This window comes from Lycium barbarum, chromosome 9 (genome assembly GCF_019175385.1).
Source record: "Lycium barbarum isolate Lr01 chromosome 9, ASM1917538v2, whole genome shotgun sequence".
NCBI classification, from domain to species: domain Eukaryota; kingdom Viridiplantae; phylum Streptophyta; class Magnoliopsida; order Solanales; family Solanaceae; genus Lycium; species Lycium barbarum.
Window position 1 is genome coordinate 32437208 of NC_083345.1, and position 23390 is coordinate 32460597.

The following is a 23390-nucleotide window of genomic DNA, read 5'->3' on the forward strand; positions in this document are numbered from 1 at the left end:
AAGGTAGAAAGAGAATGTCACAATATTTTTATACTTGTTCAAATAAAGTTCATAGGAAAAAAATTTGAAACAAGTCTAATAATCATTTTCAAATAAAGGAAGACAACAAACTTTTGGATCAATATTAAATTTGATTGAATAACCAGATTTTTTTTTAATGTCACTATCACCTTTTGCACATCATCACTCCTTATAGCATTTAAAAAGCTCATATAGTTACTGAAATTTACCAAATTTACCAAAATATGTGAGAACTTGAAAGTAATTAAAGCTTCAATTGAAAAAAAAAAAAAAAATCATGTGAGGACTACAAAGTTGGGTATTCTCCCTTACGGGAGCGGATCCAGTAAGTTTCGGTCCAGTATTCTCCAATGCAGTACTTGACGTGTATTAGAAAAAATGAAGGGATCGGATTCATCTTTTAAAGGTTTCCTTCAATTTTTTTAAATTTAATCTGCAAATTAAAAAGAAAGAAAAACGTAAAAGTCACTAATAAGGATAACAAAGAAAATCGCGGTGGAGGCCACCGCAAAATAGTGGGCGCAGATTGATTCAGATTAGGATAGTTACTAAACTTCCCAAAAGCTTTGATTTTGTGAGCTGGGTTTCTTACCAAATTGCCATTGGTAAAGGTAAGAAGAGTTCCTTTTGGAAAATCATTTTTAATAGAGTTTTTGGATCACTGGTGGTGAAGGAACTATTTTTTCCCATAATAATTATGTCGGGTTGATGGCTTGTGCTTCTTTACCAAGTAAAATCAAGATGGTTAACTCTCTTAAACTTAAGCCCTTTGTGAAATTGTAACTGCTAGAAGAAGAAAGAAGACAGACTTTGGAGAGAGTAAAATAAGAATGAAGAAAAACCAGAGAATGAACAGGTATCGTTGGGTCTATTTTTTTAATTATAAACTTAAATAAAAATAGGGAAAAGTGTCAAATATACCCCTGAACTTTGCAAAAATGTCTAAATATACCCCTCGTTAAAACTTTGGCTCACCTATACCCTTACCGTCCCAGTTTTGACACAAATATACCCTCATGGACATTAAATGTGTGACTGGATTTTATAAAATTATTTTCTTTTTTTTTTCTTAATTGCCACATGGCAATTAAAACCCGACCTCTCCCTACCCGACCCATCTGGTAAACCCAACCCACTCCTTCCCCTTTTAACCCATTGACTAAGCCCTAATGGTATAACTCCACCATTCCAAAAAACAATTATCTTTCCAGTGCCAAGCTTCTCTTCTTTCTCCACCAAACTAAAATTACCCCCGTTGATTTCCTTTTCAAGTGCTTGTCAGGGACCACAATTCAGTTTTCAAAAAAAATGAGCCAAAATTCGAGTGCGTCTAATGGATCGAGGATGAATTGTAACTGTGATATTGCAGCGAGGATTTTCACGGCTTTCACTCATGTGAATGCTGGGAGACACTTTTACAAGTGTGCTAGACCTAATGTATGTTACATTACACAATTCCATCAATTTCTAATTTTTTGCCATTGCTGATTTCATGTTGATTTTTTATGCAGGGTTTTAAATGTGGTTTTTGGAAATGGATTGATGAGCTGCTCCACCCTAGAGTTGGTGATCTTATCCACAATTTGAAGAAGGAAAATGATAGTCTTAAACGTGAAAAGAAAGCTTTGGAGATTGATCTAGAAAAGTTTTTGGCATCTGATATTGAAGAAAAATGTGGTGAAGAAGATGAAATTAGTGTCTCCAATGGTGAGGAGTTCGGTGTCAATAATGAAGAGATTGTTGTCGACAATGAAGTTGTTAATAAGCCTTTGGCGGATGTTCATGATGGGAAGAAAAAATCAACGGAAAAAAGTACTGAAATTGTGGATTGTGATAGCTATGTCGTGGTGCTGTTTTGCTGGGTTCATCACATCTTGGGTGATGAAATAGATATCGTTTTCCTTTTCAATTTCAATGTGGCAGTTGTAATATCGTTAAGGATATGTTTGTGTTAGTAGTAGTTTTGAATGCAATTGTAAAAACTATGTCAAATTGTAGTTGTTTGTGTTAGTAGTTGTGTCAATTTGAATGCAGTTGTAACTCTAGTTGTTCAATTTGCTTCCATCATTTCATTTCGATATACAAACTAGAAACAAAGTAGTTTGTGTCAAAGTGCAGTTGTAAGACCAGTTCCGGTTAAAAGAAAACTACTTACAAATCGACTTGAGTTGTCATTTCTTAAAGTTTTAGCACTACCAAAGGCTTCTACAATCAGATGGGATTGTTTTCAGAATCTCATCCTCTATTCCACTACCACCTCCAAGTGCAGCCAAGTATTGCATTGCTATTTTTGTTGTTTCAGTCAAGATATACACACACATACACAGAAAAAGACTCCATTTTTTCAACTAATGATCAACTACGCAAACTGTGTACATTCAAGAAAACACAAAAGAACATACACTGTTGATACAAGTAACACTTTAGTCCAACACAACAAGATGGAAATTTGACAAACACCCAGAAAAGAGTTAACCAAGAATTCACTGCCATTTTAAAGGGCCTAAAGTTAACATCAACATACACTATTATTTAGGTGGATTTCACTAGAATTCCAAAAAATACAAAAACCCATTAAGTATAACAAATAACCCATTTAAGTGTAACAAACATTCAACACAATACATAACCATTTCAGCTCAAAATTTTGTCAAAACACAAGAGACCATTCAGTTGTTCCTGTAACACAAAAGCTTAGACATTACAACTGAATGGATTCTAATAGACCATTAAAAAAGCAATCTTTTCAACTAAAACAGCATTGTCATTCAACAGTAGCACAACCATAATACATCTTAACATAAACACGACCAAAAGAAGGTGTCATTAATGCCATTAAACCAAGGCATATGAAAGTTTCACCATACTTAATCATCTGGTGCTTAACCAACCAAAAAAAGGTTAAAACCATATTGTTTGTCAACCAAATGTAATTAACCACCAGAGGATTAAGATAAAAACTAACATAGAAAATACTGAACAATCACAGAAAGTCATCATCAGGTGCAGGGGTTCCTCTGCCCTTAACTCCCATCATTTTGAGCCTTTTTTTTGTTTTTTGCAACCATCTGCAATTGTCCAGAAGAGCATGTTTCTTTTCCATTCCAAGTTGTCTTGACTGGAGAGTAAGGAAGATTAGTATGAACTGAAACACCAGTGTGATCTCCTGTAAACTTGATTTGTCTTGTACCAGATGGAACACTTCTCATCTTCAACTTCTCACTCTTTAACTGTGATTCATAAATAACTATTGGCCTTAGGGCTGGGTCTTCTTCAATGCCAACATCAGGACTATATGGTTCAAACTCTTGTGTTGCGGCTTGGACGACAGACTGTTGTGTAGCAGTTTCATTCTCATCTGCATCCCTAACTGATGTTGACTGTGAATTGTTGCCATTCATTGGCCTTTTTCCTTTCCTTGAGTTTGACCCCTTCCCAGTAGACTTGTCCTACAAAAAAAATGTTGTCAATAATTATAGTAATAAACAAACTGAAAACTAAAATTGAAAGTAAAGAATTTAGTGTTTACCCTGTAATAACCCCTTGCATTATGGTTTGGTTCACCACAGTTACCATATGTCATTTGAGTGCCCTTTCTAGATTAGGACCACTCACCTTTCCTCTTTCTTGCCTCATCTAGTTCCCTATTCCTCCTCTTTAAGTCTACCAACTTGTTTCACCAAATCAGGAGGCAACATTGCATGTGAAGCTTCAACTTTCCAGAAGCTTTGACCTCTTACAGGTTGCATCTTGTGTTTGTAAGTTAGCATGTAAGACTCCTTACTATACCACCAATGGATTTCAGTCACAGGATCCAACTTCTTGTGCATCAATGCTTTGATAGTGAGGGCAAGGAATACCTGATAAATCCCAAAGTTTGCAGGTGCATTTTTTTTGCTCCAGATTGACAGTGTGTCTATCTTCACCTTCAGACACTTCATACCCCCAATCTCCATTGAATTCCACCCTACAACTAGGGGTGTACAAAGTAAACCGACAAACCGCACCAAACCGATAAACCGAGTCAAACCGAAAAAAAAAACCCGACTAGTGGTTTGGTTTGACTTGGTTTGGTGTTGGAAAAAAAAACCCGACCATAATTGATTTGGTTTGGTTTTAACTAAAAGAAGTCAAACCGAACCAAACCAACCCGACATTACATGTATTCAATTTTTAAAATATTTTATACATAAAAATATTTATTTGTAAAGTAATTTATAAATATTTCTTAAATTTTTTCGTAATTTTTTATCTATTATCATATCATTCAAGCTTGAACTTAGAATTTTGAATGTCAATAAGTTTTATATCCTATGGATGTTAGTAACTCAAATAAAGTCCAAACCAAAACCAACTCAGCACTAATCCTAACAAAAGAAATTCAATTTATCACTAGAAATGATAATAATGTTGGATATCTATTCTTTAGTTTTGCATAATTGATTTATAGAGTAAAAATAAATAACTTAAGTTTTTTTTCTTTGTCATATAATTAATACTTATTTTAGCATGACTTAGTATTTTTAGATTATGGTCATTTTCTTTTATGACTTGTTAATTATCAATATTTATTTTAACCGATTATATTAGCTTTTGTTGAATATTTTAATACAATGTCATCACTCTTCTCATATTTTGTGTTATTTTCTTAAGAAACACCTTAATTATATAATTGTATCTTACTAGGACTAAAGAAATCTTTAAAGTAAAAGTTATATGTTTTGTATCAAGACTATTCCGAAAAACAAAACCGAAAAATCCGAGAAAATTGAACAACCCGAGAAAACCCGAGGTTGAAAAACCCGAATTTTATTGGTTTGGTTTGGTGTATAAATTTTAAAACCCGACGCAATTGGTTTGGTTTGGTGTTTAAAAAATCCGAACCAACCCGGTCCATGTACACCCCTACCTACAACTATATGATATAGCCCTGAAGTCACTGTATAGCTTCATGCAAGCTGGACTAACATCAGTAGTCCAAGTCCTTAAGTTGTTTCCCTTAACCCATAGCATCTCCATCACTTTAACTCTTAAGTCCTCTAACATCTTGATTATTGGCTTTTGTCTAGCCTCAAGGATCCAGGAATTGAATGACTCAGTGAAGTTGTTATCAACCATCATGTTCTTACATTGAGTGTCCAAATAAGCCCTGCACTATGCCCTTGGTGGATATTTCACCAAGTCCCTTGTAGCCTTTTCTAATAAATTTCCCAACTTCTTCAACTGGTCCTTGAACTCTTCATCATATGTACTCCATGCACACCACCACATAAGTTTCCTCATTTGACCATTCCTCCATTTTTTGCACCAATTACTCTCAATATGCCTTACACAGAACCTGTGATTAGCTTCAGGGAGAATCTTGTCAACAGCATCTACCAATCCCTGTAACAGTGAAAGAACAAACAAAATCACAATTTGAAAATAAAATCAAAATCTGAAAATAAAATCAGAATAAGAACTGTGAATAAAATCAAAAACTACTGAAAAAAAATCAGAATTTGAATCTGAAAATAAAATCAGAATCTAAACTGTGAATAAAATAAAATAAAAAACTACTGAAAAAAATCAGAATTTGAATCTGAAAATAAAATCAGAATCTGAACTGCTAATCAAAATCTAAATCTAAAAATAATATTAGAATCTGAAAATAAAATCTGAATCTGAAAATAAAATCTGAATTTGAAAATAAAATCAGAATCTAAAAATAAAATCTGAATCTGAATCTAAAAATAAAATCTAAATCTGAACTACTGATCAAAATCTGAAAATAAAATCAGAATCTGAAAATAAAACTAGAATTTGAAATTCAAAAACAAAGAAGCATACCTTTTGCATAGCTGAAATGAATGTGATCCCAATACCTTCTTTAAGGTCCAAAGACCTCTTCAGTAGCTCACAAAACCAGCTCCATGTCCTGCTGGTTTCTTTGTCCACTATTGCCCAAGCTAATGGAAAGAAACGATTCATAGAATCTTGTCCAAGTGCAACCAACAAGATGCCCTTAACTCTACCTTTCAAGAATGTACCATCAAGGCCAATTAGTGGCCTCAATCCAGATTTCCAGCGTTTCTTCAAAGCATTAAAGCACAAGTACATCCTTAAGAATTTCCTTTTTTCTTCTTCTAGAGCATCTTTGGAGATATTTATCACTACATCACTTTCGGGATTAGACTGTCTAAGCTCTTGCCCATAGGCCTCAAGCTTGTTGTAGTCATCTATAAAACTACCCTCCAACTTCTCAAGAATCATATACTTAGCCCTTTTCAATTTGGATTAGGACACATTCAATTTTAAACCAGTTTCAAGCTCTCCTCTCATGTCTTTGACCTTGTACTTGGGGTTATTTTGACCCTTACCCTTTCCTTGTTAATAGCCTCTAGTGCCTCAAAATCATACTCCTCATCCTCAGAGAGATCCCATTCATCAACAGAACCAAGACTATGTTCACAGTCTGTACCAACCCCCACATCTACAAGGTAAGTTTTAGTATGGTGGGTGACATGTTGAGCAAAGACTGTCTCTTCACCCTCTAACACAGCAAAGAAGTTGATGACTTTATATTCCTCACACACTAGGCTGAGGATGGACCTAATACCATCATCCCCATCAACTATATAATACTTTCCAGAGGGCCCAATCACTAGCAATTGTTTAACTTAAGAAACACCCTAGCCTGGAAGTAAACTCATCACATACATCCTTATGACTCAGCAAATCAGGGTCAAAAGAAAGCCACAAGTGCACCAGTTTTTTAATGTATACCAACTCAAATGAAAAGACCCAACTACCCCCATAATTGAACACAATATCAACATCATCAATCATCCTTCAAATTAACATAAAGGAAAAAGTAAATACACAAAAAATAGAGGGACCACATCAGAACAAACGCATTGAAAGCTACACAAATGGAATAAACAACACCCTAAAATGCTAACATCATATCAGGACCACCCAAAAACAAGGGAAAGAACAGACCCTACAAAGGTATAAAGAGCATAATCTTTAACATTAAATAATGGACTTCATTCATTTATGGCAGACACAACCAAACCCTGAAAGACTACCAACATCACGGGACCACACATATACAACCCATAAAAACCATACAAAGGCATAAAAAAGCTAAATATTTAACATTAAACAACATATTTCATTCGATTTTGGCATACATAACAAAATCCCCACATAATCCTAACGTATCTAAAAAGCGTAAATAAATGAAGATATAGACTTACCTTGACTGATAAATCGGTATGTAGCATAGAAAATGATAAAACTTGTACTTGAAATTGAAGATCTCCACCGACGAAACCCTAGCGGCGCTAGAAAGTTAATTTTTTGGAATGGTGGAGTTATACGATTAGGGCTTAGTTGATGGGTTAAAAGGGGAAGGGGTGGGTCAGGTAGGGAGGGGTCTGGTACAATGAGTAGATGTGGAGATTTTAAAAAAATGATTTTATAAAATCCAGTCACACACTTAACGTTCATGAGGGTATATTTGTGTCAAAACTTGGACGGTAGCAGTATAGGTGAGCCAAACTTTTAATGAGGGGTATATCTAGATATTTTTGCAAAGTTCAAGGGTGTATTTGTCCCTTTTCCCTTAATAATAATCATTACAAACTGAATCGTAACCATTAAAACTTTTCTGTACCTGTGTCCCACATCAAGTACTGCATTGGAGAATACTGGACCAGATCCACCTCCCTCCCTTATATATAGTAGTAATTAATTTCACGTGCTAAGCCCAGATTCAAAATATAAAAATAGATATTTTAATTAAAGAAATATAATTTATGTTACACTTTTTTACTGTATAATAATTAAATTTCAAACAATGATATTCTCAATATATAAAGCAAAATTTTCATTTCACCCTTTATATCTTAACTTTCATTTTGATGAAATTATTTACTTCGAATCAGATGCGGAGTCAGAATTTTAAGTTTATGAGTTCTGAATCCTAATTTTTTTTAACCTAAATTAATAATATATGCATACTCAATGAACATTTAAGACAAATACCGAATTTGAATCAAAGCGCTACCGAATCCGACCAAACACGTAACTGACACGCTAACTCCGTCATTCTTCAAACTCATTTTGTGTTCATCTTAAATTCACTTAAAAAATTTAATAATGTATTCTATTTTCAACTGTATAAGACAAGCTCATGTTTTCATCTTCTAGAATCATCTAAGGTAGCAAATTTTATAACTCCAAATTTTATAGTACAATAGTTTTAACCTTAGTTTCGAGTTTTTACACAAATAAACCTAATGATCTTACAAGAATATTAATAAATAATAATTAAAATACATTGATAAAGTAAAAGATTTTAAAACTATACATGAAACTAATTTTAGCGCAGATATTTACAAGCACATTTGAGCTCACTAAAGAAGTAAAATATTGGAGGTTTAATAAACAATATAGTAAGACCTAATAAATGCTCTGGTTATAAAACAAAACTTGGCTCCTAAGTTGTATAAATTTTACGAGAACGTATACGGAAATAATAGACACCATCCGTGCTAAAATATTTGTCACGTTTCATTTTCTCGAAAGACAATTTAATTAGTCTTCGGAGCTAAATTGAATTAGATTAATTTAATATTTTAATATTTATATATTTAAAAATTAGATAAAAAAATATTTTTGAGATGGAGTATAAAATTATTTAATAAGGAGAAAAAAAGACCAATTACAAATGCCACGTATGCAAAAGGAAGAATTTGCTAAAGTAAAAATCTGCAAAGGAATAAAGCAAGGCAACAGCCACGTATGCAACTTATTACCGCTATGGGTCCTGTGGAATGTGGGGACGACAAAATTTTCGTATAAGCGCTTATATATACAGTAGTAAAGTTAAGTTGGTGGGAGTTTATTTTCCCACTTATGTTCAAAGAGAATGATTAATTGAGTAAGCCAAGTTTAGTAAAATAAAAAAGAAACATTGCCTTGCTTGTCTTCAAGAGAGAATTTGAGTGATTGAGAGCATCATCTCTTCCCCGAATTTCCAACACTAATAACAGTGATAGAATACTATTGAGAACTCGAACTCGTTCATAATACAATTCACAACTATTCTTTTGATCGTTTGAATCGCCTTCACAATTCTTGAAACCCAAATAAATTAATCAAGAATTTATATGGGATAACTTCTTTAAGGACCGGTACTGAGCCTTTAACCCTATTAAGAAAAATTGCTAGAATTTCTACTCTACTTTGTCCTGGTTTTCCCTTCTTCTTCTCATTTTTTCTCCTTTCATTGCTTATTTGTTATTGAATTTGAGTGTTTAATGTTTTATTAAGCCTATGTTGTATATCATTAATAGTTTGGATTGGTTTGATCGGAGAAAATTGAGAACGTTACTTTTAGAAGAACACAAAGCGGGTCATAATTTTTAAGGTTTTGGTTGAAACTAATAACTATTGAAAATTGTTGATATAGCTATTTGAAATTTGTATATCAAATCTGAAGTCATTTGGAGCTAGTTTGGATCAATTCTGAAACAAAAACATGTTGATGAATTTTTGCACACTATGTTATGGTGCTCCCGAGATTTTGGACACAAATCTTGACAAAGATTTCAGCCACAAATGCAGAAAAACTATAGCAGTCCGCTAGGATTTGACCAAAAATCCTGATGAATCATTATAATTTATTGTTAAGGCAAGTCCGGGCTAATATCAACAAAAAAATATTCTGGCAACCGCCAGAATTTTAAAAATCACCATAGTCATCTTGATAATCGTTGAGTGTGCTTTCAATTTTTGGTATGGAGACCATTCTTCTAACTAAATATTTAACAGGATAAAATTTTAAACTATATCACTAAAAAGTATTATTTATGCAAATCTCCCCATAATCAAGGGAAAAGGACACAAATGGCCATCCGAGTGAAACTATTGACACCCGATGGCCCAAGAATCCTTTTCAAAATAATTCCATTTTCAAGCCATTTTTCAACTAATTCCAGCATTGTTCAAAAACTGTATCATTGTTGTATATGTATCACTATTGTATATGTACAGAAAATGTATCATATGTATAGAAACTATATCATTATTGTATAAAATATGTATCACTACTTATATGTATTGAAAAAAATATCATACGTATATAAACTGTAATAGAAAATATATCATTGTTGTATAATTTGTGTATAATAAATGTATAATCAACATATAATTAGAAAATGTATCATTGGTGTATAATTTCTGTTTAATAAATATATAATTAATCTATATTTACTAATTATACACATATTATACATATTTTGGGATATTTCTTAAAGACTCAATTAACGTATACTTATTAATTATACACATATTATACATGTTTTGCGATATTTATTTCAAGAACAATATGAATTTTTTTCGTCGATCTTTAGTGGCGACTTTCCAATCTTTTGTGGTGACTAATAGTCCTGTTCTTTTTGTAGTGAACCTTTTAGTGATGACTTTTCGATAAAAGTCGCCACAAAAAGTCTGATTATTTTGTAGTGAATGGGTTGCTGGGCTAGCGCCTGGCAATACTTTGGACCGAATAGCCAACTCGAGATTTTAAGCCCAAACGTGAGCCAAACAAATTTTTGATGGTCACTGTGAGTCCTTTTCCCAATAGAGAAGGGTCATCTGCACGATTACCCTCCAAAGGCACTGGTCTTTAATTTCTGTCCCTCAAATTGGCGGTCTTTAAATTTTTGTCCTTCACCTAATACCATGAGGTTTGGGATTCGAACCCTGGCTCAATCAAAAAAAAATCGCAAGGCAGAATTTCGTAGCAACGTTAGGACTATTCGGGCCAAAGTTAGGCCTCAAGCAGAGTTTTGCAACTCTGCAAAGCGAATCAAAGCCTCGAAATTCCTTCTTTTTTATTTTTTCCTGAGCTGGAATACGAACTCAGAATCTCGGGGTATTATCAAAGGCCAAAAATTAAAGACCATCAATTTGAGCAACAAATATTAAATACCAATGCCTTTGAAGGTCAATCCGCACAAAAAAAAAATGAATCCAAATATTACAGTGGGCTTCCAGCCATCGGCCCAAAAAACATACTAACAAGCCTTACACCTTCTTAAGTCATGAAATTTCACCAATATCCGGCATTGATGATAAAATCAAATCTTACAATTAATTAAATCAAGAAATTTCACCAATATCCGGCATTGATGATAAAATCAAATCTTACAATTAATTAAATCAAGAAATTTCACCAATATCCTTTTTAAAGGTTGGCGTTTAAATTTTTTTCATTAAAATAATTGCAGAAAATATAAATATTCGTCAGAATTTGTGTTCCTCCTCCTGCTTCTTCCTCCTTTTCAAACTTTTTTATATATGTTGTAGACAAATGAAGACCTATTATTTATTTGTGATTAATTAGGATTGATTTGGTTGAAGCTACTTAAAAAAAAACTATTGCCTATTTTGATTGAACTTAATTGATTATTTTTCTTAAAAAAAGGTACATCTATTATTTATGAAGGTTTGAACTGAATCTAGCCATTAAAAGTTGTTGGGAGATTGATATTTGAATATTTGATATCATAACTGGAGTTAATTTTGACAAAAATATGAATCAATTACGAAGCAAAAGCATTTTGGTAAAAAATCTCAAAATGTTTTGGTGATTCGCCAAAATTTGTGAATAATTTATTTTAAAATTACAATATAATTTTCACTACAATCTTGACCATCCATTCTTATTGGTCCGCCCAAATTTATGAATAATTTATTTTAATATTATATATACTAAAATTCTGGTGATTTGCTTGGAGCCTAGAATTAATGGTAAGCTCATCCATTAGAATTTCTGGTGATTCACCAAAATTTTCATATTAGATGTTGATGATCCGCCGTGATTATGGCGAGGAAAGACTTTTAGTAATCCACCAGGAATTGAACTTCATTTTATACCATGAAAAAGTGTTTCCGCATAACTTTTATAGATATGATCAAAAAGGTAATAGCGGCGCAAAATGATTGTATTGAAGCATGAATTTGAGTTGTTTAAGTTTTAAAGACCTAAATACCTAGGTAGCCCCTTCAATTTGACATGTTAGGTAAGATAGACACTCAAACTTAGTTAGTAACCAGATAGACACTTAAACTTGACAAAAGCGTCTTTTCAACACCTTATATATAAGATCAAGTGTGTGAAACATGCTTGCTACGTATAATAGACTAATTATAAAATGACACGCTTAATTTAATTTTTCTATTAGTATAACTAAAAAATAAAATAGGTACAATAAGAAAAAAGAATTACAACCCCACCCCCACCTACCTCAAGATCATCCCCTCCATTTTCCCATCCCCTAGACCATTAATCCATTTCTCAAATTAAGAAGCCTTCTTCACTTCATAATTATGGTGTCTTTTTCTTGTCTTAATTTTTAGCTCTATTCTTGATTAATTTTACTTTTCTAAATTTGAATTTTTGCATTAAACAAGTCATTCACCTGCGAAGTAACTTTTCCGATGCAAACCCAATTGCAAAAAATCGGATAAAAATTTGGTCTTCACCTTTGCGAGAAAATTGATCCATGAAAAAGAGAACCATTATTGTGTTGGATTGTCTCTGTATTGGGAGAGAAAAAGGAATCAAGAAGAAGCTATGTGTATCTTACAAAATATGCCTAAGTAAGCATTTGGACATGCGATTTGGAGTTTTAAATCATGATTTCAAAAAAAAATTAAATATAAAATTTGACTCATAAATTTATATTTTGTAAAAAGAAACTCATAAGTTGATAGATATTTTTAACAATTACTCTCACCAATCATTTACCAACCTCATTAGCTTTCGCTAATCTTTATTTATGTCTAACAATTTTTATTTATGCCTACCAACCTCATTAATATTCATGTTAAATTTTCGTTTTTATTGAATTAAAATTTAACCAATTGATGTTGTATTTTTTTTTTTAAATCTTCTAGTAACGTATTAATTTTGTTATGAACTATGACTTGCTCGTTTAGTAAGATTGTATAAGAATTGAAAATATTTTGATAGTTTTCACAACTTGTGAAGTTTTTATCTACAAGAGAAGATACAACTTAAGATATCCAAATTACATGTCCAAATATGATTTCAAACCATGTCCAAACGGCTCGTAAGTTTAAAGGGCTACCTAGATATTACTAGCAATACATGCCCGGGCGATGCACGGGCTAAACATGTCTATTTACTTTAATTATCCAGTCTTTAAGATTTGTATTTTGAAAATAACTTTTAAAAACATTCTAATTGTTATATAGCAACATATACAAAATGTATTTTATGTACCATCACTTTAGTTATAATTAAAAAATGGAGTTGATGCAATTAAGTCTTTGAGATGGAAAGAGTCGGACTTTTTTTCTCATTATCATGACAATAAAAGTTGTTCATCGATGTAAAAGAAAATTAGTAAAAATATGAGGAAAAAATAATATTTTGATTCTAAATTTTTTCTTTTAAATTCTTTAATATTTTATATGTATACCGACAAGTTGATATCCATTTCAATTAAGTAACTATTCAAATCCAAACATAAGAACCATTGTTGTATATATTGAATTTTTTAAAAGCAAAACTAATAAAATATTTTTATTAAATTAATTAAAAAAATATATTATAATTTTTTATATTAACAATTATAGATAAAACAAATTGTTACAAAGAAATCAAAATTAGGAAGATATATGTTATATCATTAATCACCAAATTTTAATTATGAAATGAAAATATAAAGTAATACATTTTATAAATGTAAAGAAACAACAATGAGAGACTGCAAATGAGAGTAAACAAGTAAAGTATTGACAATGAAGGAAAACAGATATAAAAGTCACTCTCTCCCTTCACTTTTAATTGTCGACGTTAACATATCAAGAAAAAAAATCTTGTTCTTATTTTACCCTTCACATTAATTATTCATTTTCAAATCATTTTCTGAGGCTATCAAGACTATACACCAATAAATATGGATATTATGATAAAATATATACTTTATTTATTAATTTTCAAAGAACATGAAAAGTCAAAAGTGAACAAGTTATGTGTAGAAGAATTAAAATAACTTTTGGTACAAATTTTCATTGCTATTGTTCGTCCTCTCTTCACATTTGAACTATTGACAAAGAAGAAAAACGAGGATAAAAATCACTCCCGTTGTTTACTTTTACTTATCCACGTTAACAGATCAAGAGAAAGAAACTAATGGTAATTATTAATTAGTATGAAACTTCAATTATATTGATTGTGTATAAAGATAACGACTACGCATATATTATAGGCGTACATATTTATATACATATTATCTTTTTTCTTGTATTCCTTTATTTATCATGGGGATCATTAAGCTAAGCAGCACAAGAAGAGCGCGGAGAATCATGCAGAAGGGACTGGCCATTAATTTCCATGGAATTAATGAGTGAATATTTGTGTGTTGAGTGAATATTTGTGTGTTCTTATTATTAATTTTACCCTTTAATTACTCATTTTTAAATTATTTTCGAAGGCTATTGAGAGTTACACAAATAAATATGAATATTACAGTAAAATATATACTTTCTCTGTCTCATATTACTTGTCACTTTCCCTTTTGCACGCTCCTTAAGAAATCAGAAGTAAAAGATATATTTTACTATCTTACCCCTTTCTCTCTCCAATAAATACATTCTAATCAAAATTGACTATTTTCAAGAACATTTATTACTAAGGGTAAGATGGGAAAGGTTTAATTAATTTTATTTTGATTTTGTAAATGAACAAGTAATTTGGACATATATTTTTAGTAATGTGGCCTAGTAATATGGGACGGAGAGGATAAGAAATGAAATATTTAATTAATTTTATCTTGGTTCTGTAAATGAACAAATAATTTGGACATATATTTTTAGTAATGTTGAGTACTTCATTTATGAACAAGTAAAAGTGCACGGACGAAATAAATATGTGTCGAACAATTAAAATTGAAGTGCATACTTGTATACATGAGCAGATAATAACTATTCAGTAAAAAAGTAGTTTAGTAATGTGACCAAGTAATATGGAATGGAGGGAGTACTACATTTATTAATTCTTAAAAGTCAAAAGTCAACAAGTATAAGTGCACGAAAAAAATAAATGTGTCGGAGAATTAAATTTGAAGTGCATACATGTATACATGAGAAGAGATAAATATTCAGTATTATGACATATGACCACGCGGAATAAAAAAGTAGTTGGTTAAAATGTACAATTTATACAGCTTGTGGTATAAATTTATGTTGTTGTGTTAGTCCTCTCTTCACACTTAGATAAATTACAAATAGAAAAGAAGAAAAATATAGAATTGAAAAATAGACATATATTTTTAGTAATGTGGTCAAATAATATAGACGAATGGAGTACTTCATTTTATTAATTCTTAAGAAACGTGAAAAGTCAAGTATAATAATGTGGCCAAATAATATGGGACGAAAAGAATACTTCATTTATTAATTCTTAAAGAATGTGAAAAATAAAGTAATATGACCAAAAAAATATGGAACGAAAAGAGTACTTCATTTATTAATTCTTAAATAACGTGAAAAGTCAAAAGTGAACAAGTAAAAGTGCACGAAAAAAATAAATATGTGTCGGATAATTAAAATTAAAGTGCATACATATATACATGAGAAAAAAATAAATATTCAGCAAAAACGTGAAAAGTCAAAAGTGAACAAGTAAAAGTGCACGGAAGAAATAAATGTGTCGGAGAATTAAAATTGAAGTGCACAAGTGTATACATGAGACGAGAATAAATATTCAGTACTATGGCATATATTCACATGGAATTTATTAATTCTTAAAGAATGTGAAAAGTCAAAAGTGAACAAATTAAAGTGCACGAAGAAAATAAATGTGTAGGAGAATAAAAATTGAACTGCATATGTCTATACATGAGAAGAGAATAAATATTCAGCTAGAACACGAAAAGTCAAAAGTAAACAAGTAAAAGTACACGGAGGAAATTAATATGCCGGAGAACTAAATTTGAAGTGCATGAGTCTATACATGAGAAAGGAATAAATATTAAGTACTATGACATATATGTCTACGTGAGATATACAAAAATTTATTAATACTTTTTAAAACAGAAGACTTGTTTAAAAGGAAAATATTTTTCTCTCTTTGAGATAAAACAATAGTAATATTTAAGCATCAGTTGATACTTTGAATTTTAATTCGATTAATTTAAAGGTGTAAAATATTTGATTATTAATGTATGTAAATTAGACCTAAACAATAATTATTATTTTTTTTATCAAATTTTGATAATTCTAATTCAAATTATTAAATTAATTTTACATGTTTAAAATAAAATAAAGTAGAAATTTAATTTTCTATTTAAACGAAAAACTCTTATCTTTTACTTTTTGGTAAATATTCTTAGTTTAGCTCATTTTACTTGTCATGTTATCTTTTGAACAAGTTTTTAAGGAAACGTCAGTTAGAATTTAACTAATTTACCTTATTTATTATTTGATCTTCATTTAACATTTTTTTACGGCATTAATCTATTTTTACATTTATTAGAATAAGAATAAAAATGAAAAAGTAATTAAATTCTATCTTATTTTAAAATATAAATATTTAAAATATATTTATTTTAATAAATATAAAAAATAAATGACATTGCGAAATAGCAAATGCAACAGTTAAATATCTAATTAGATCTGAGGCTAATATAAGAAAAGAAAGGAAAATTGTATGGCTTAACTACTTAACGTTTTGAAGAAAAACAATAATATGAAGTCCATATTTTTTATTGTATAATAATTTCATTGGTCTCGCTAATGATTTGAGACATATGTGACAATGAACCCACCATTATTGACTTAATGAGGGTATGATTCTTTAATATGGAATGCACATTTTTTTAAACATTGCTTTCTTTTTAATTATACGATCCACTTTTTTTATATTACTTGATTTTTTTAATATGAGGTCTATCATTTTTATTTTTTTTACATGAATTTGGAGATGGATCCACTTTTTTTTTTATTGCTTGGTGATTTTAGTATGAAACCCACCTTATAATTTTTTTTTAAAGTAACTGATGACGAAGCATGGGTAAAACCCATGCTTCTATACAGTAGTAATATAGAAACATGAATTTTACCCATGTTTCGTCATCAATACCTTAAAAAATAAATAAAGTGAACCCCATACTAAAAACATCAAGCAATATAAAAAAAAAGACAAAAAATTAAGCCCGACCATCTCCAAACTCGTGTAAAAAAAAAAAGACAAGACTTCATATTAAAAAAACAAGCAATATCAAAAAAAATGTGTATCAACCCATTAGTGAAAGCAAATTAAATTATTGTACAGCGAAAAACATGAACCCTATATTATTATTTTTCTTTAAAACATAGTAACCAAACCATACAATTTTTTTTTGTTACATTAACCTGAAATCTAATCTAAATATTAACTGTTGTATTTATTATTCCGCCATGTCATTTATTTTTTATATTTACTAAAATAAATATACTTAAAATATTTATGTTGTAAAATAAGATAAAATTTAATTACTTTTTCATATTTATTCTTACTTTAATAAATATGAAAAAAAATTAATGTCATAAAAAAATATTAAATGTGTCAGGACCCAGCCCCGTGGGCTGCGACTGGCACCCTACCTGGGTACCCAGACCAAATCGCACATTCATTTACCGCATCCAAACTTATTTCAAAATTTCATAAAAGTCATATCAAACATAATTTATATCAAAATATGTCTTAAGCGGTCGCACATATCAAAATATCATATCGAATCCGAAGGGAGCGGCGGAATAGACATCGCCGGTCACAAGTGCAAATATAAGCATAAGGGCCATCATAACAAACGGACCGCTTTAAGACCAGAAAACAAAATCGAACAAACATATATAGGACCCTCGCCCCACATATATGACTACAGGTCTCTACGAATACAAAACAAAGACATATGGCGAGACAGGGCCCCGCCGTACCCAAATAGTCAAATGTACAGGATATATACATAGCAAAAGAAGTCTATACCAAAAGTGGACTCCGAGTCAAGAAGGAGTACTCGGAAATAGCAGAGAGTGAAGCCTACAGTGGAGGATCACCAATATTTGTACCTGCGGGCATGAAACGCAGCCCCCGAAGAAAGGAGGTCAGTACGAAATATGTACTGAGTATGTAAAGCACGGAGTACAGAAATATGGGCCAAAACTGAAAGCAAACCGGATATCAAAGGGAGTACAAATCAGTATGTCAAAATCCGTATCAAAATCATATACATAATGCAATCGAAATCATGCAAAGCTCAAGAACGTGGTCGCCACTCCGACGCTGGCGCCAAACACAGCATAACAGCAGAAGGTTTCGAATCTCCGTACATCCCTGAACAGAAACATAAGTGAGCGTATCGCATCACTAGCCATATCACAGCATAACTCCAAACGGAACCCGGCCCTATGGCGAGGCCTCGGGAACCGTAACACAGCATACGACCGAATTATCATAGGGCGCACGAATCATAACCGGCCCGGGAACCGGTGAACGAAATCATAGTTAGGCACGAGCGGAGTCGTGAGCAAACAAATGCAAATCATATTTCAAAATAGCCTTTCATAACATAATGATTTCATAAGTCATTTTATAATCCAAAATGAACGAATACTTAGCTAATACGAAGGTTTACTTCACAAAAAGTTTCCAAAGTAGTGCGTATGGCACAAAACGTAATTTAACATATCATAATAATCAAAACATATTTCATAGGAGGAAGTTCCAAAACCGAAGATTTCAAATCAAACTTTGTCCAATAGGAGAGCCCAATAGGACAAATAGGGCGTCTCGGGGTTAGCGGGCCCACCTCGAGTCAAATTGAGGTGGCGAACATAATTTACGAACAGTTAGAGGCCAAAAGGTTATACATAATCATTTCCAAGTGACCCGATCACATTTCGATAGGTTTCGGACATTTGGTTGCATTCTAGCCAAAATAGAGTCTTTAGGCTTCAATTGAATTGAATGAATAGTAACCTTTTTGTGAATCGGGTTTCGAGGAGCAGAATTGCTCCGGAGGTTCCAATATTCACCTAACATACTAAGACATGCCAAACGAAGACGTCTTATGCTCTCCTTAGGCGTCTTATGCTCTCCTTAAAATCAAATCTCGTTTCGTCCGAAATCTGCAAATGGTCAAAGTTACCAATTTGAGATTCTTAGGCTTAAAATTCCCATTAACTTGATTTTTGTCTACCGAAGGCTTGGGGATTTTTTTTTTCTTCTCAAAGGGTTCGGCTGAGAGTATTATTATTGCTCTAAGTGAGTTGTGATTTTTTTCTAATTCTTTAGAGCTACATTGATATATATCCAAAATTAAGGTCACATGCATAGCACATATTAACAAGTAAACCCCATATTAACAAAATCAAACAATGTTAAAAAAAAGTGAATCAAGCAATGTTAAAAAAAAAGTGAATCTCATATTTTTGGGCCCCATATTAAACAGGCCCTAAAAAAAATTATAAAATAAAAATAAAAAAATTATGGGCTCATATTCAATAACATCCAGTATTAAAAAATTGTAAAAAAAAAATTATAAGCCTCATATTAAACAATCAAAAAAAAGTGCAGACTTTGTTTTCTTAGCAAACACTAATATAATAAAATTTTAGATACGGAACACAAATTATAATGTTATATCAATTATGTTTTGAACATAGTATATATATATATATATATATATATATATATATATATATATATATATATATATATAAAATGAGCCTCATATTAAATAAGCCCATAAAAAATTGTAAAAAAATAAAATATAGGTCCCATATATATTGACCCCATACTAAAACATACTAAAACAAAGAGTCCATCAATTTCTACTGTGAGCCCCCGTACTAAATTGTGGGCTCAATCAATTTCTACTTTGTTTCATTTTAAACATGTAAAATTAATTTGATAAAAAAATAATAAGTAGTTTACACCATTAAATTAATCAAATTAAAATTGAAAGTATCAACTGATGCTTAAATATTGCTATTATTTTATCTCAAAGAGAAAAAAATAATTTCTTTTTAAACAAGTCTCTCTTTTAAAGAGTATTAATAAATTTTCGTAGCAAACACGAATAAAATAAAATTTATAAATACGGAACACAAAATATAATGTTATATTAATCATATTTTAAACATAATATATATATATATATATATATATACTATAATCCGAAATGTTCAACCGTAATGCCATCTAGTCTATAATAGAAAAGTAAGAAAAGGTGAGACCACAAAATGACCCGTTTTTTGACGAAATTTTCGTCGATAGACTTCGTTTAGTAATGATTCACTTTTTTATTTTTCTTGTATACTTTGTTAGATCCTGACATTTAAGTACTTTTTATGACAACACGTTAGACAACTGTATAGAAATTTATAAGACTGCAAACGCTGCGATGTCTAATTTTAAATGTAATATTTTAGTCAAATTTTAAACTATAAAACGTTCATGCATAATTAAAGAGTCTGAATTTGACTAAACTATAAAAATAAATTAAATTAAATTAACTCGATATTTTAACATTAAAATTTATATATTTAGAAACTATATAAAAAAAACACATCTTGAAATAATGATAAAAGGAAGTGAAAAGCGCCACATTTGGTGCAGAGAGTATAAGAAACCATTTTGTCATATTCTCATTCTCAAGTTAAATAAGTGAAAAATGATCCAGCAATGATAAATTGTTTTAATGGTTCAATCAATCCTGCTAGCAACTTCCTCAACAATATCAGAAGAGGGAGCTTAGTTGTCCACAGTGTAATACCAATTACAAAGAAACAATTTAGAACACATTCTTTGTAAAAAAATATATGTTGAAAGTTTTTCAAAGAAGAGTTACTCAGATCAGCGGGTAATCGACACGCAAGGAAAACTCTAAAAATAGAGAAGCCTGCAATCCGGTCTGTTGAGCTTGAATATTATGTAGTCATCATCGTAACTCTTCTTTCACAAATAAATTGGGGCAAAATATATAATCGGAAAAATATAAAATCCAAAGAAAAATGTTCAAAAATTGCAATGGAGCTTAGAAATTCTCATAGCAAATTAACACCCCTCAATGTGTATATTTTTGGATGATCCGAACACAAACGTTTTACTATTAGAAATAATTATTAATCACATACTCATTAATTTAGTTATATAGAGTAGTACTTTTCATAAGAGCTGTTATGCACCACAGCTGTTTCTGTACTAAACCACCACTGCAGCTTCATATTTTTCATGAACAAAGTGCAGTAAATTCATGAAAAATTTGCAGAATGAAACTAAAAATCCTACACACAATTTTTATCATAGATAGATTTCTGGTATTATATGACAGAAGTTGCAACCAGCATATGACAAAACAATTACTTGGTCACAGCGAAATACCATATCAAAGAAAGAAAACACATTTGTCATATGAAGCAATTGAATTTCCAAAGGAATTATAAAAGTCCCCATCATCAGAACAAAAATCAATTTCATTCACAACCATAATTGGTTGTGTCCAAAGGTGTCCTAAGATTGATATGTATCATCATTTGATTTCTGGTGACCTTAAACGAAGTAAAAAATTTGAAAAAAAAAAGCAACAGAACTTAAATTAGTATGCAGTATGTGATTCAGTTGCAATATACATATCATCACTTGTATAAATCAGTCCAAGTGTTGGAATAAAAAGTATTGCTCATCATCATCATAAACAACAATTTATATTAAAGACAAACATAAATATCATTTTCTTTTAAAAAAACACACGTTAAAAGATGATTGTAGACATTATATTATAGATAAATCAAGAGTGAAAGATCATTCAGTAATGGCAAATTAATTTATTGGTTCGATTCTGCCAGCAACTTCCTCACAAATATCAGAAGAGGGAGCTTAGATATCCTCATTATGATCCCAATTTCAAATTAGAATAAATTAATTGTCATCAACAAAAAAATTATGTTGGAAAAAAAATTCTTTTTTTTGGCAAATAAAATTAAAAGAAGAAGAATCACTCAGTTCAGCGGGTTAATCGACACGCAAACTAACTCTATTAATAGAGAAGCCTGCAATCCGGTCTGTTGAGCTTGAATATTATGTAGTCGTCACCGTGACCCTTCTTCTTTTTAATAAAGAGAATGTAACGTGTTGAGATGGCCGAGTTGGTCTAAGGCACCAGATTAAGGTTCTGGTCACTTGGATTCAAATTCCACTCTCAACATTTAAAAAATTCAAGATTATTTTACAAAAAAAAAAAAAAATAGAAATAGAGAAAAATGAGATCTAGGGGAGGAAGAAATAGCTCAGTGGTGGCTAGTTTATATTGGTTCGATTCTGCCAGCAAGTTTCCTCAACAATACTCAGAAGAGGGAGCTTGGAATCCTCATAGCAAAATCAACCTCCCCATAAAATTGTTTAACATAAAACAAGATTTAAAATAGAAAAAGCATATTATGAAAGATGTAAAGAAGATATAGCTCAGTGAAGAAGGAGATCGACATGCAAAGGCTAGAAGAAGCCACTGACAATCCGGTCTGTTGAGCTTGATCTTTTATTGAGTCCTCATAGCCACTCTTCCTTCTACATCAAAGTGTGTTAAAAAAAATAAGAGAAAAGCAAAAGTATAACAAAAAGAAAGGAGTTTGATGCTGCTCAATGTGTGTATTCTGGGGTGGGCGGTGACTATCAATTTATAGATGTTCTGCTAGGGTTTTCGTGGTTTATGATTGTGAAGCTCTGTGCGGCTACGCTTGTGCTGGGCCAAAATGTCCTGTTTACCATTTGGGCTGAACTTGTGAGTCCAATAAGTTTTTAGGGAAAAAAACATAAGTAGACAACAATATAAAAATATGGCAACTTACATAAATGATCAACTAAATTGTATTCAAGTCAAATGTATTCAACTCAACTGTGTTCATTTGTAGGGGTGGGCATTCGGACCATCGGATTGGATATGAAATTTTCGGTTTGAATATTTGGTTTTCGGATTGAAGAAATTACAATTCAAATTCAATCCAAATAAGTTCGGATTGGATTGAATATTTTAAGTTCGGTTTCGGATTATTCGGTTTGGATATTTCGGAGTTTCGGATTTGATTCTTGAGACTTAAGGCAAACTTATTAGGAACGAAATTCATGTGTTAGTTCCACAGAGGTAAATCTAAATCATAATTGCTCAACAAAAAAAGCCTTCTGGTTCAAATTAGGATTAACAAATCTAAGTCATGTCCAACATAGTAAATCCATACCAAACAAAAGCATTCTGGAAAAGTGAAAATGAACAAAATAAAATCTAAGTAGTCATCTAGAAAAATAA

At 31.2% G+C, this 23390-nt stretch overlaps 2 protein-coding genes and 4 non-coding genes across 9 annotated transcripts; 1 reads left to right on the forward strand and 5 right to left on the reverse strand.

The window, feature by feature from the left end:
- The first annotated feature begins 994 nt into the window (after nt 1–994).
- On the forward strand, nt 995–2183 carry LOC132610091 (uncharacterized). Its single transcript, XM_060324350.1, has 2 exons — nt 995–1458; nt 1533–2183. The coding sequence occupies exons 1-2, from the start codon at nt 1330–1332 to the stop codon at nt 1974–1976; spliced, it is 573 nt and encodes a 190-aa protein (XP_060180333.1). The 5' UTR covers nt 995–1329; the 3' UTR covers nt 1977–2183.
- Nucleotides 2184–2764: 581 nt separating this feature from the next.
- On the reverse strand, nt 2765–7465 carry LOC132611107 (uncharacterized). Of its 4 annotated transcripts, none has more exons than XM_060325516.1 (4): nt 7263–7465; nt 5851–6850; nt 3551–5406; nt 2765–3470 (listed from the first exon to the last, which is right to left on the reverse strand). In XM_060325516.1, the coding sequence occupies exons 2-3, from the start codon at nt 6271–6273 to the stop codon at nt 5176–5178; spliced, it is 654 nt and encodes a 217-aa protein (XP_060181499.1). In that variant the 5' UTR covers nt 6274–6850; nt 7263–7465; the 3' UTR covers nt 2765–3470; nt 3551–5175. The 4 variants fall into 4 exon arrangements, with proteins under 4 accessions (XP_060181499.1, XP_060181500.1, XP_060181498.1 ...); XM_060325517.1 differs by having other exon boundaries at nt 3551–3988; nt 4931–5406; nt 5851–7465; XM_060325515.1 differs by having other exon boundaries at nt 5851–7465.
- Nucleotides 7466–20933: 13468 nt separating this feature from the next.
- Nucleotides 20934–21040, reverse strand: LOC132612496 (small nucleolar RNA Z107/R87). The gene has a single exon (XR_009571851.1). It is a non-coding gene; the product is annotated as a small nucleolar RNA Z107/R87 (small nucleolar RNA).
- An 852-nt stretch (nt 21041–21892) lies between these two features.
- LOC132612385 (small nucleolar RNA R30/Z108) lies at nt 21893–21991 on the reverse strand. Its single transcript, XR_009571753.1, has one exon. It is a non-coding gene; the product is annotated as a small nucleolar RNA R30/Z108 (small nucleolar RNA).
- A 92-nt stretch (nt 21992–22083) lies between these two features.
- On the reverse strand, nt 22084–22190 carry LOC132612495 (small nucleolar RNA Z107/R87). Its single transcript, XR_009571850.1, has one exon. It is a non-coding gene; the product is annotated as a small nucleolar RNA Z107/R87 (small nucleolar RNA).
- A 183-nt stretch (nt 22191–22373) lies between these two features.
- Nucleotides 22374–22471, reverse strand: LOC132612384 (small nucleolar RNA R30/Z108). The gene has a single exon (XR_009571752.1). It is a non-coding gene; the product is annotated as a small nucleolar RNA R30/Z108 (small nucleolar RNA).
- Between the last annotated feature and the right edge of the window lie 919 nt (nt 22472–23390).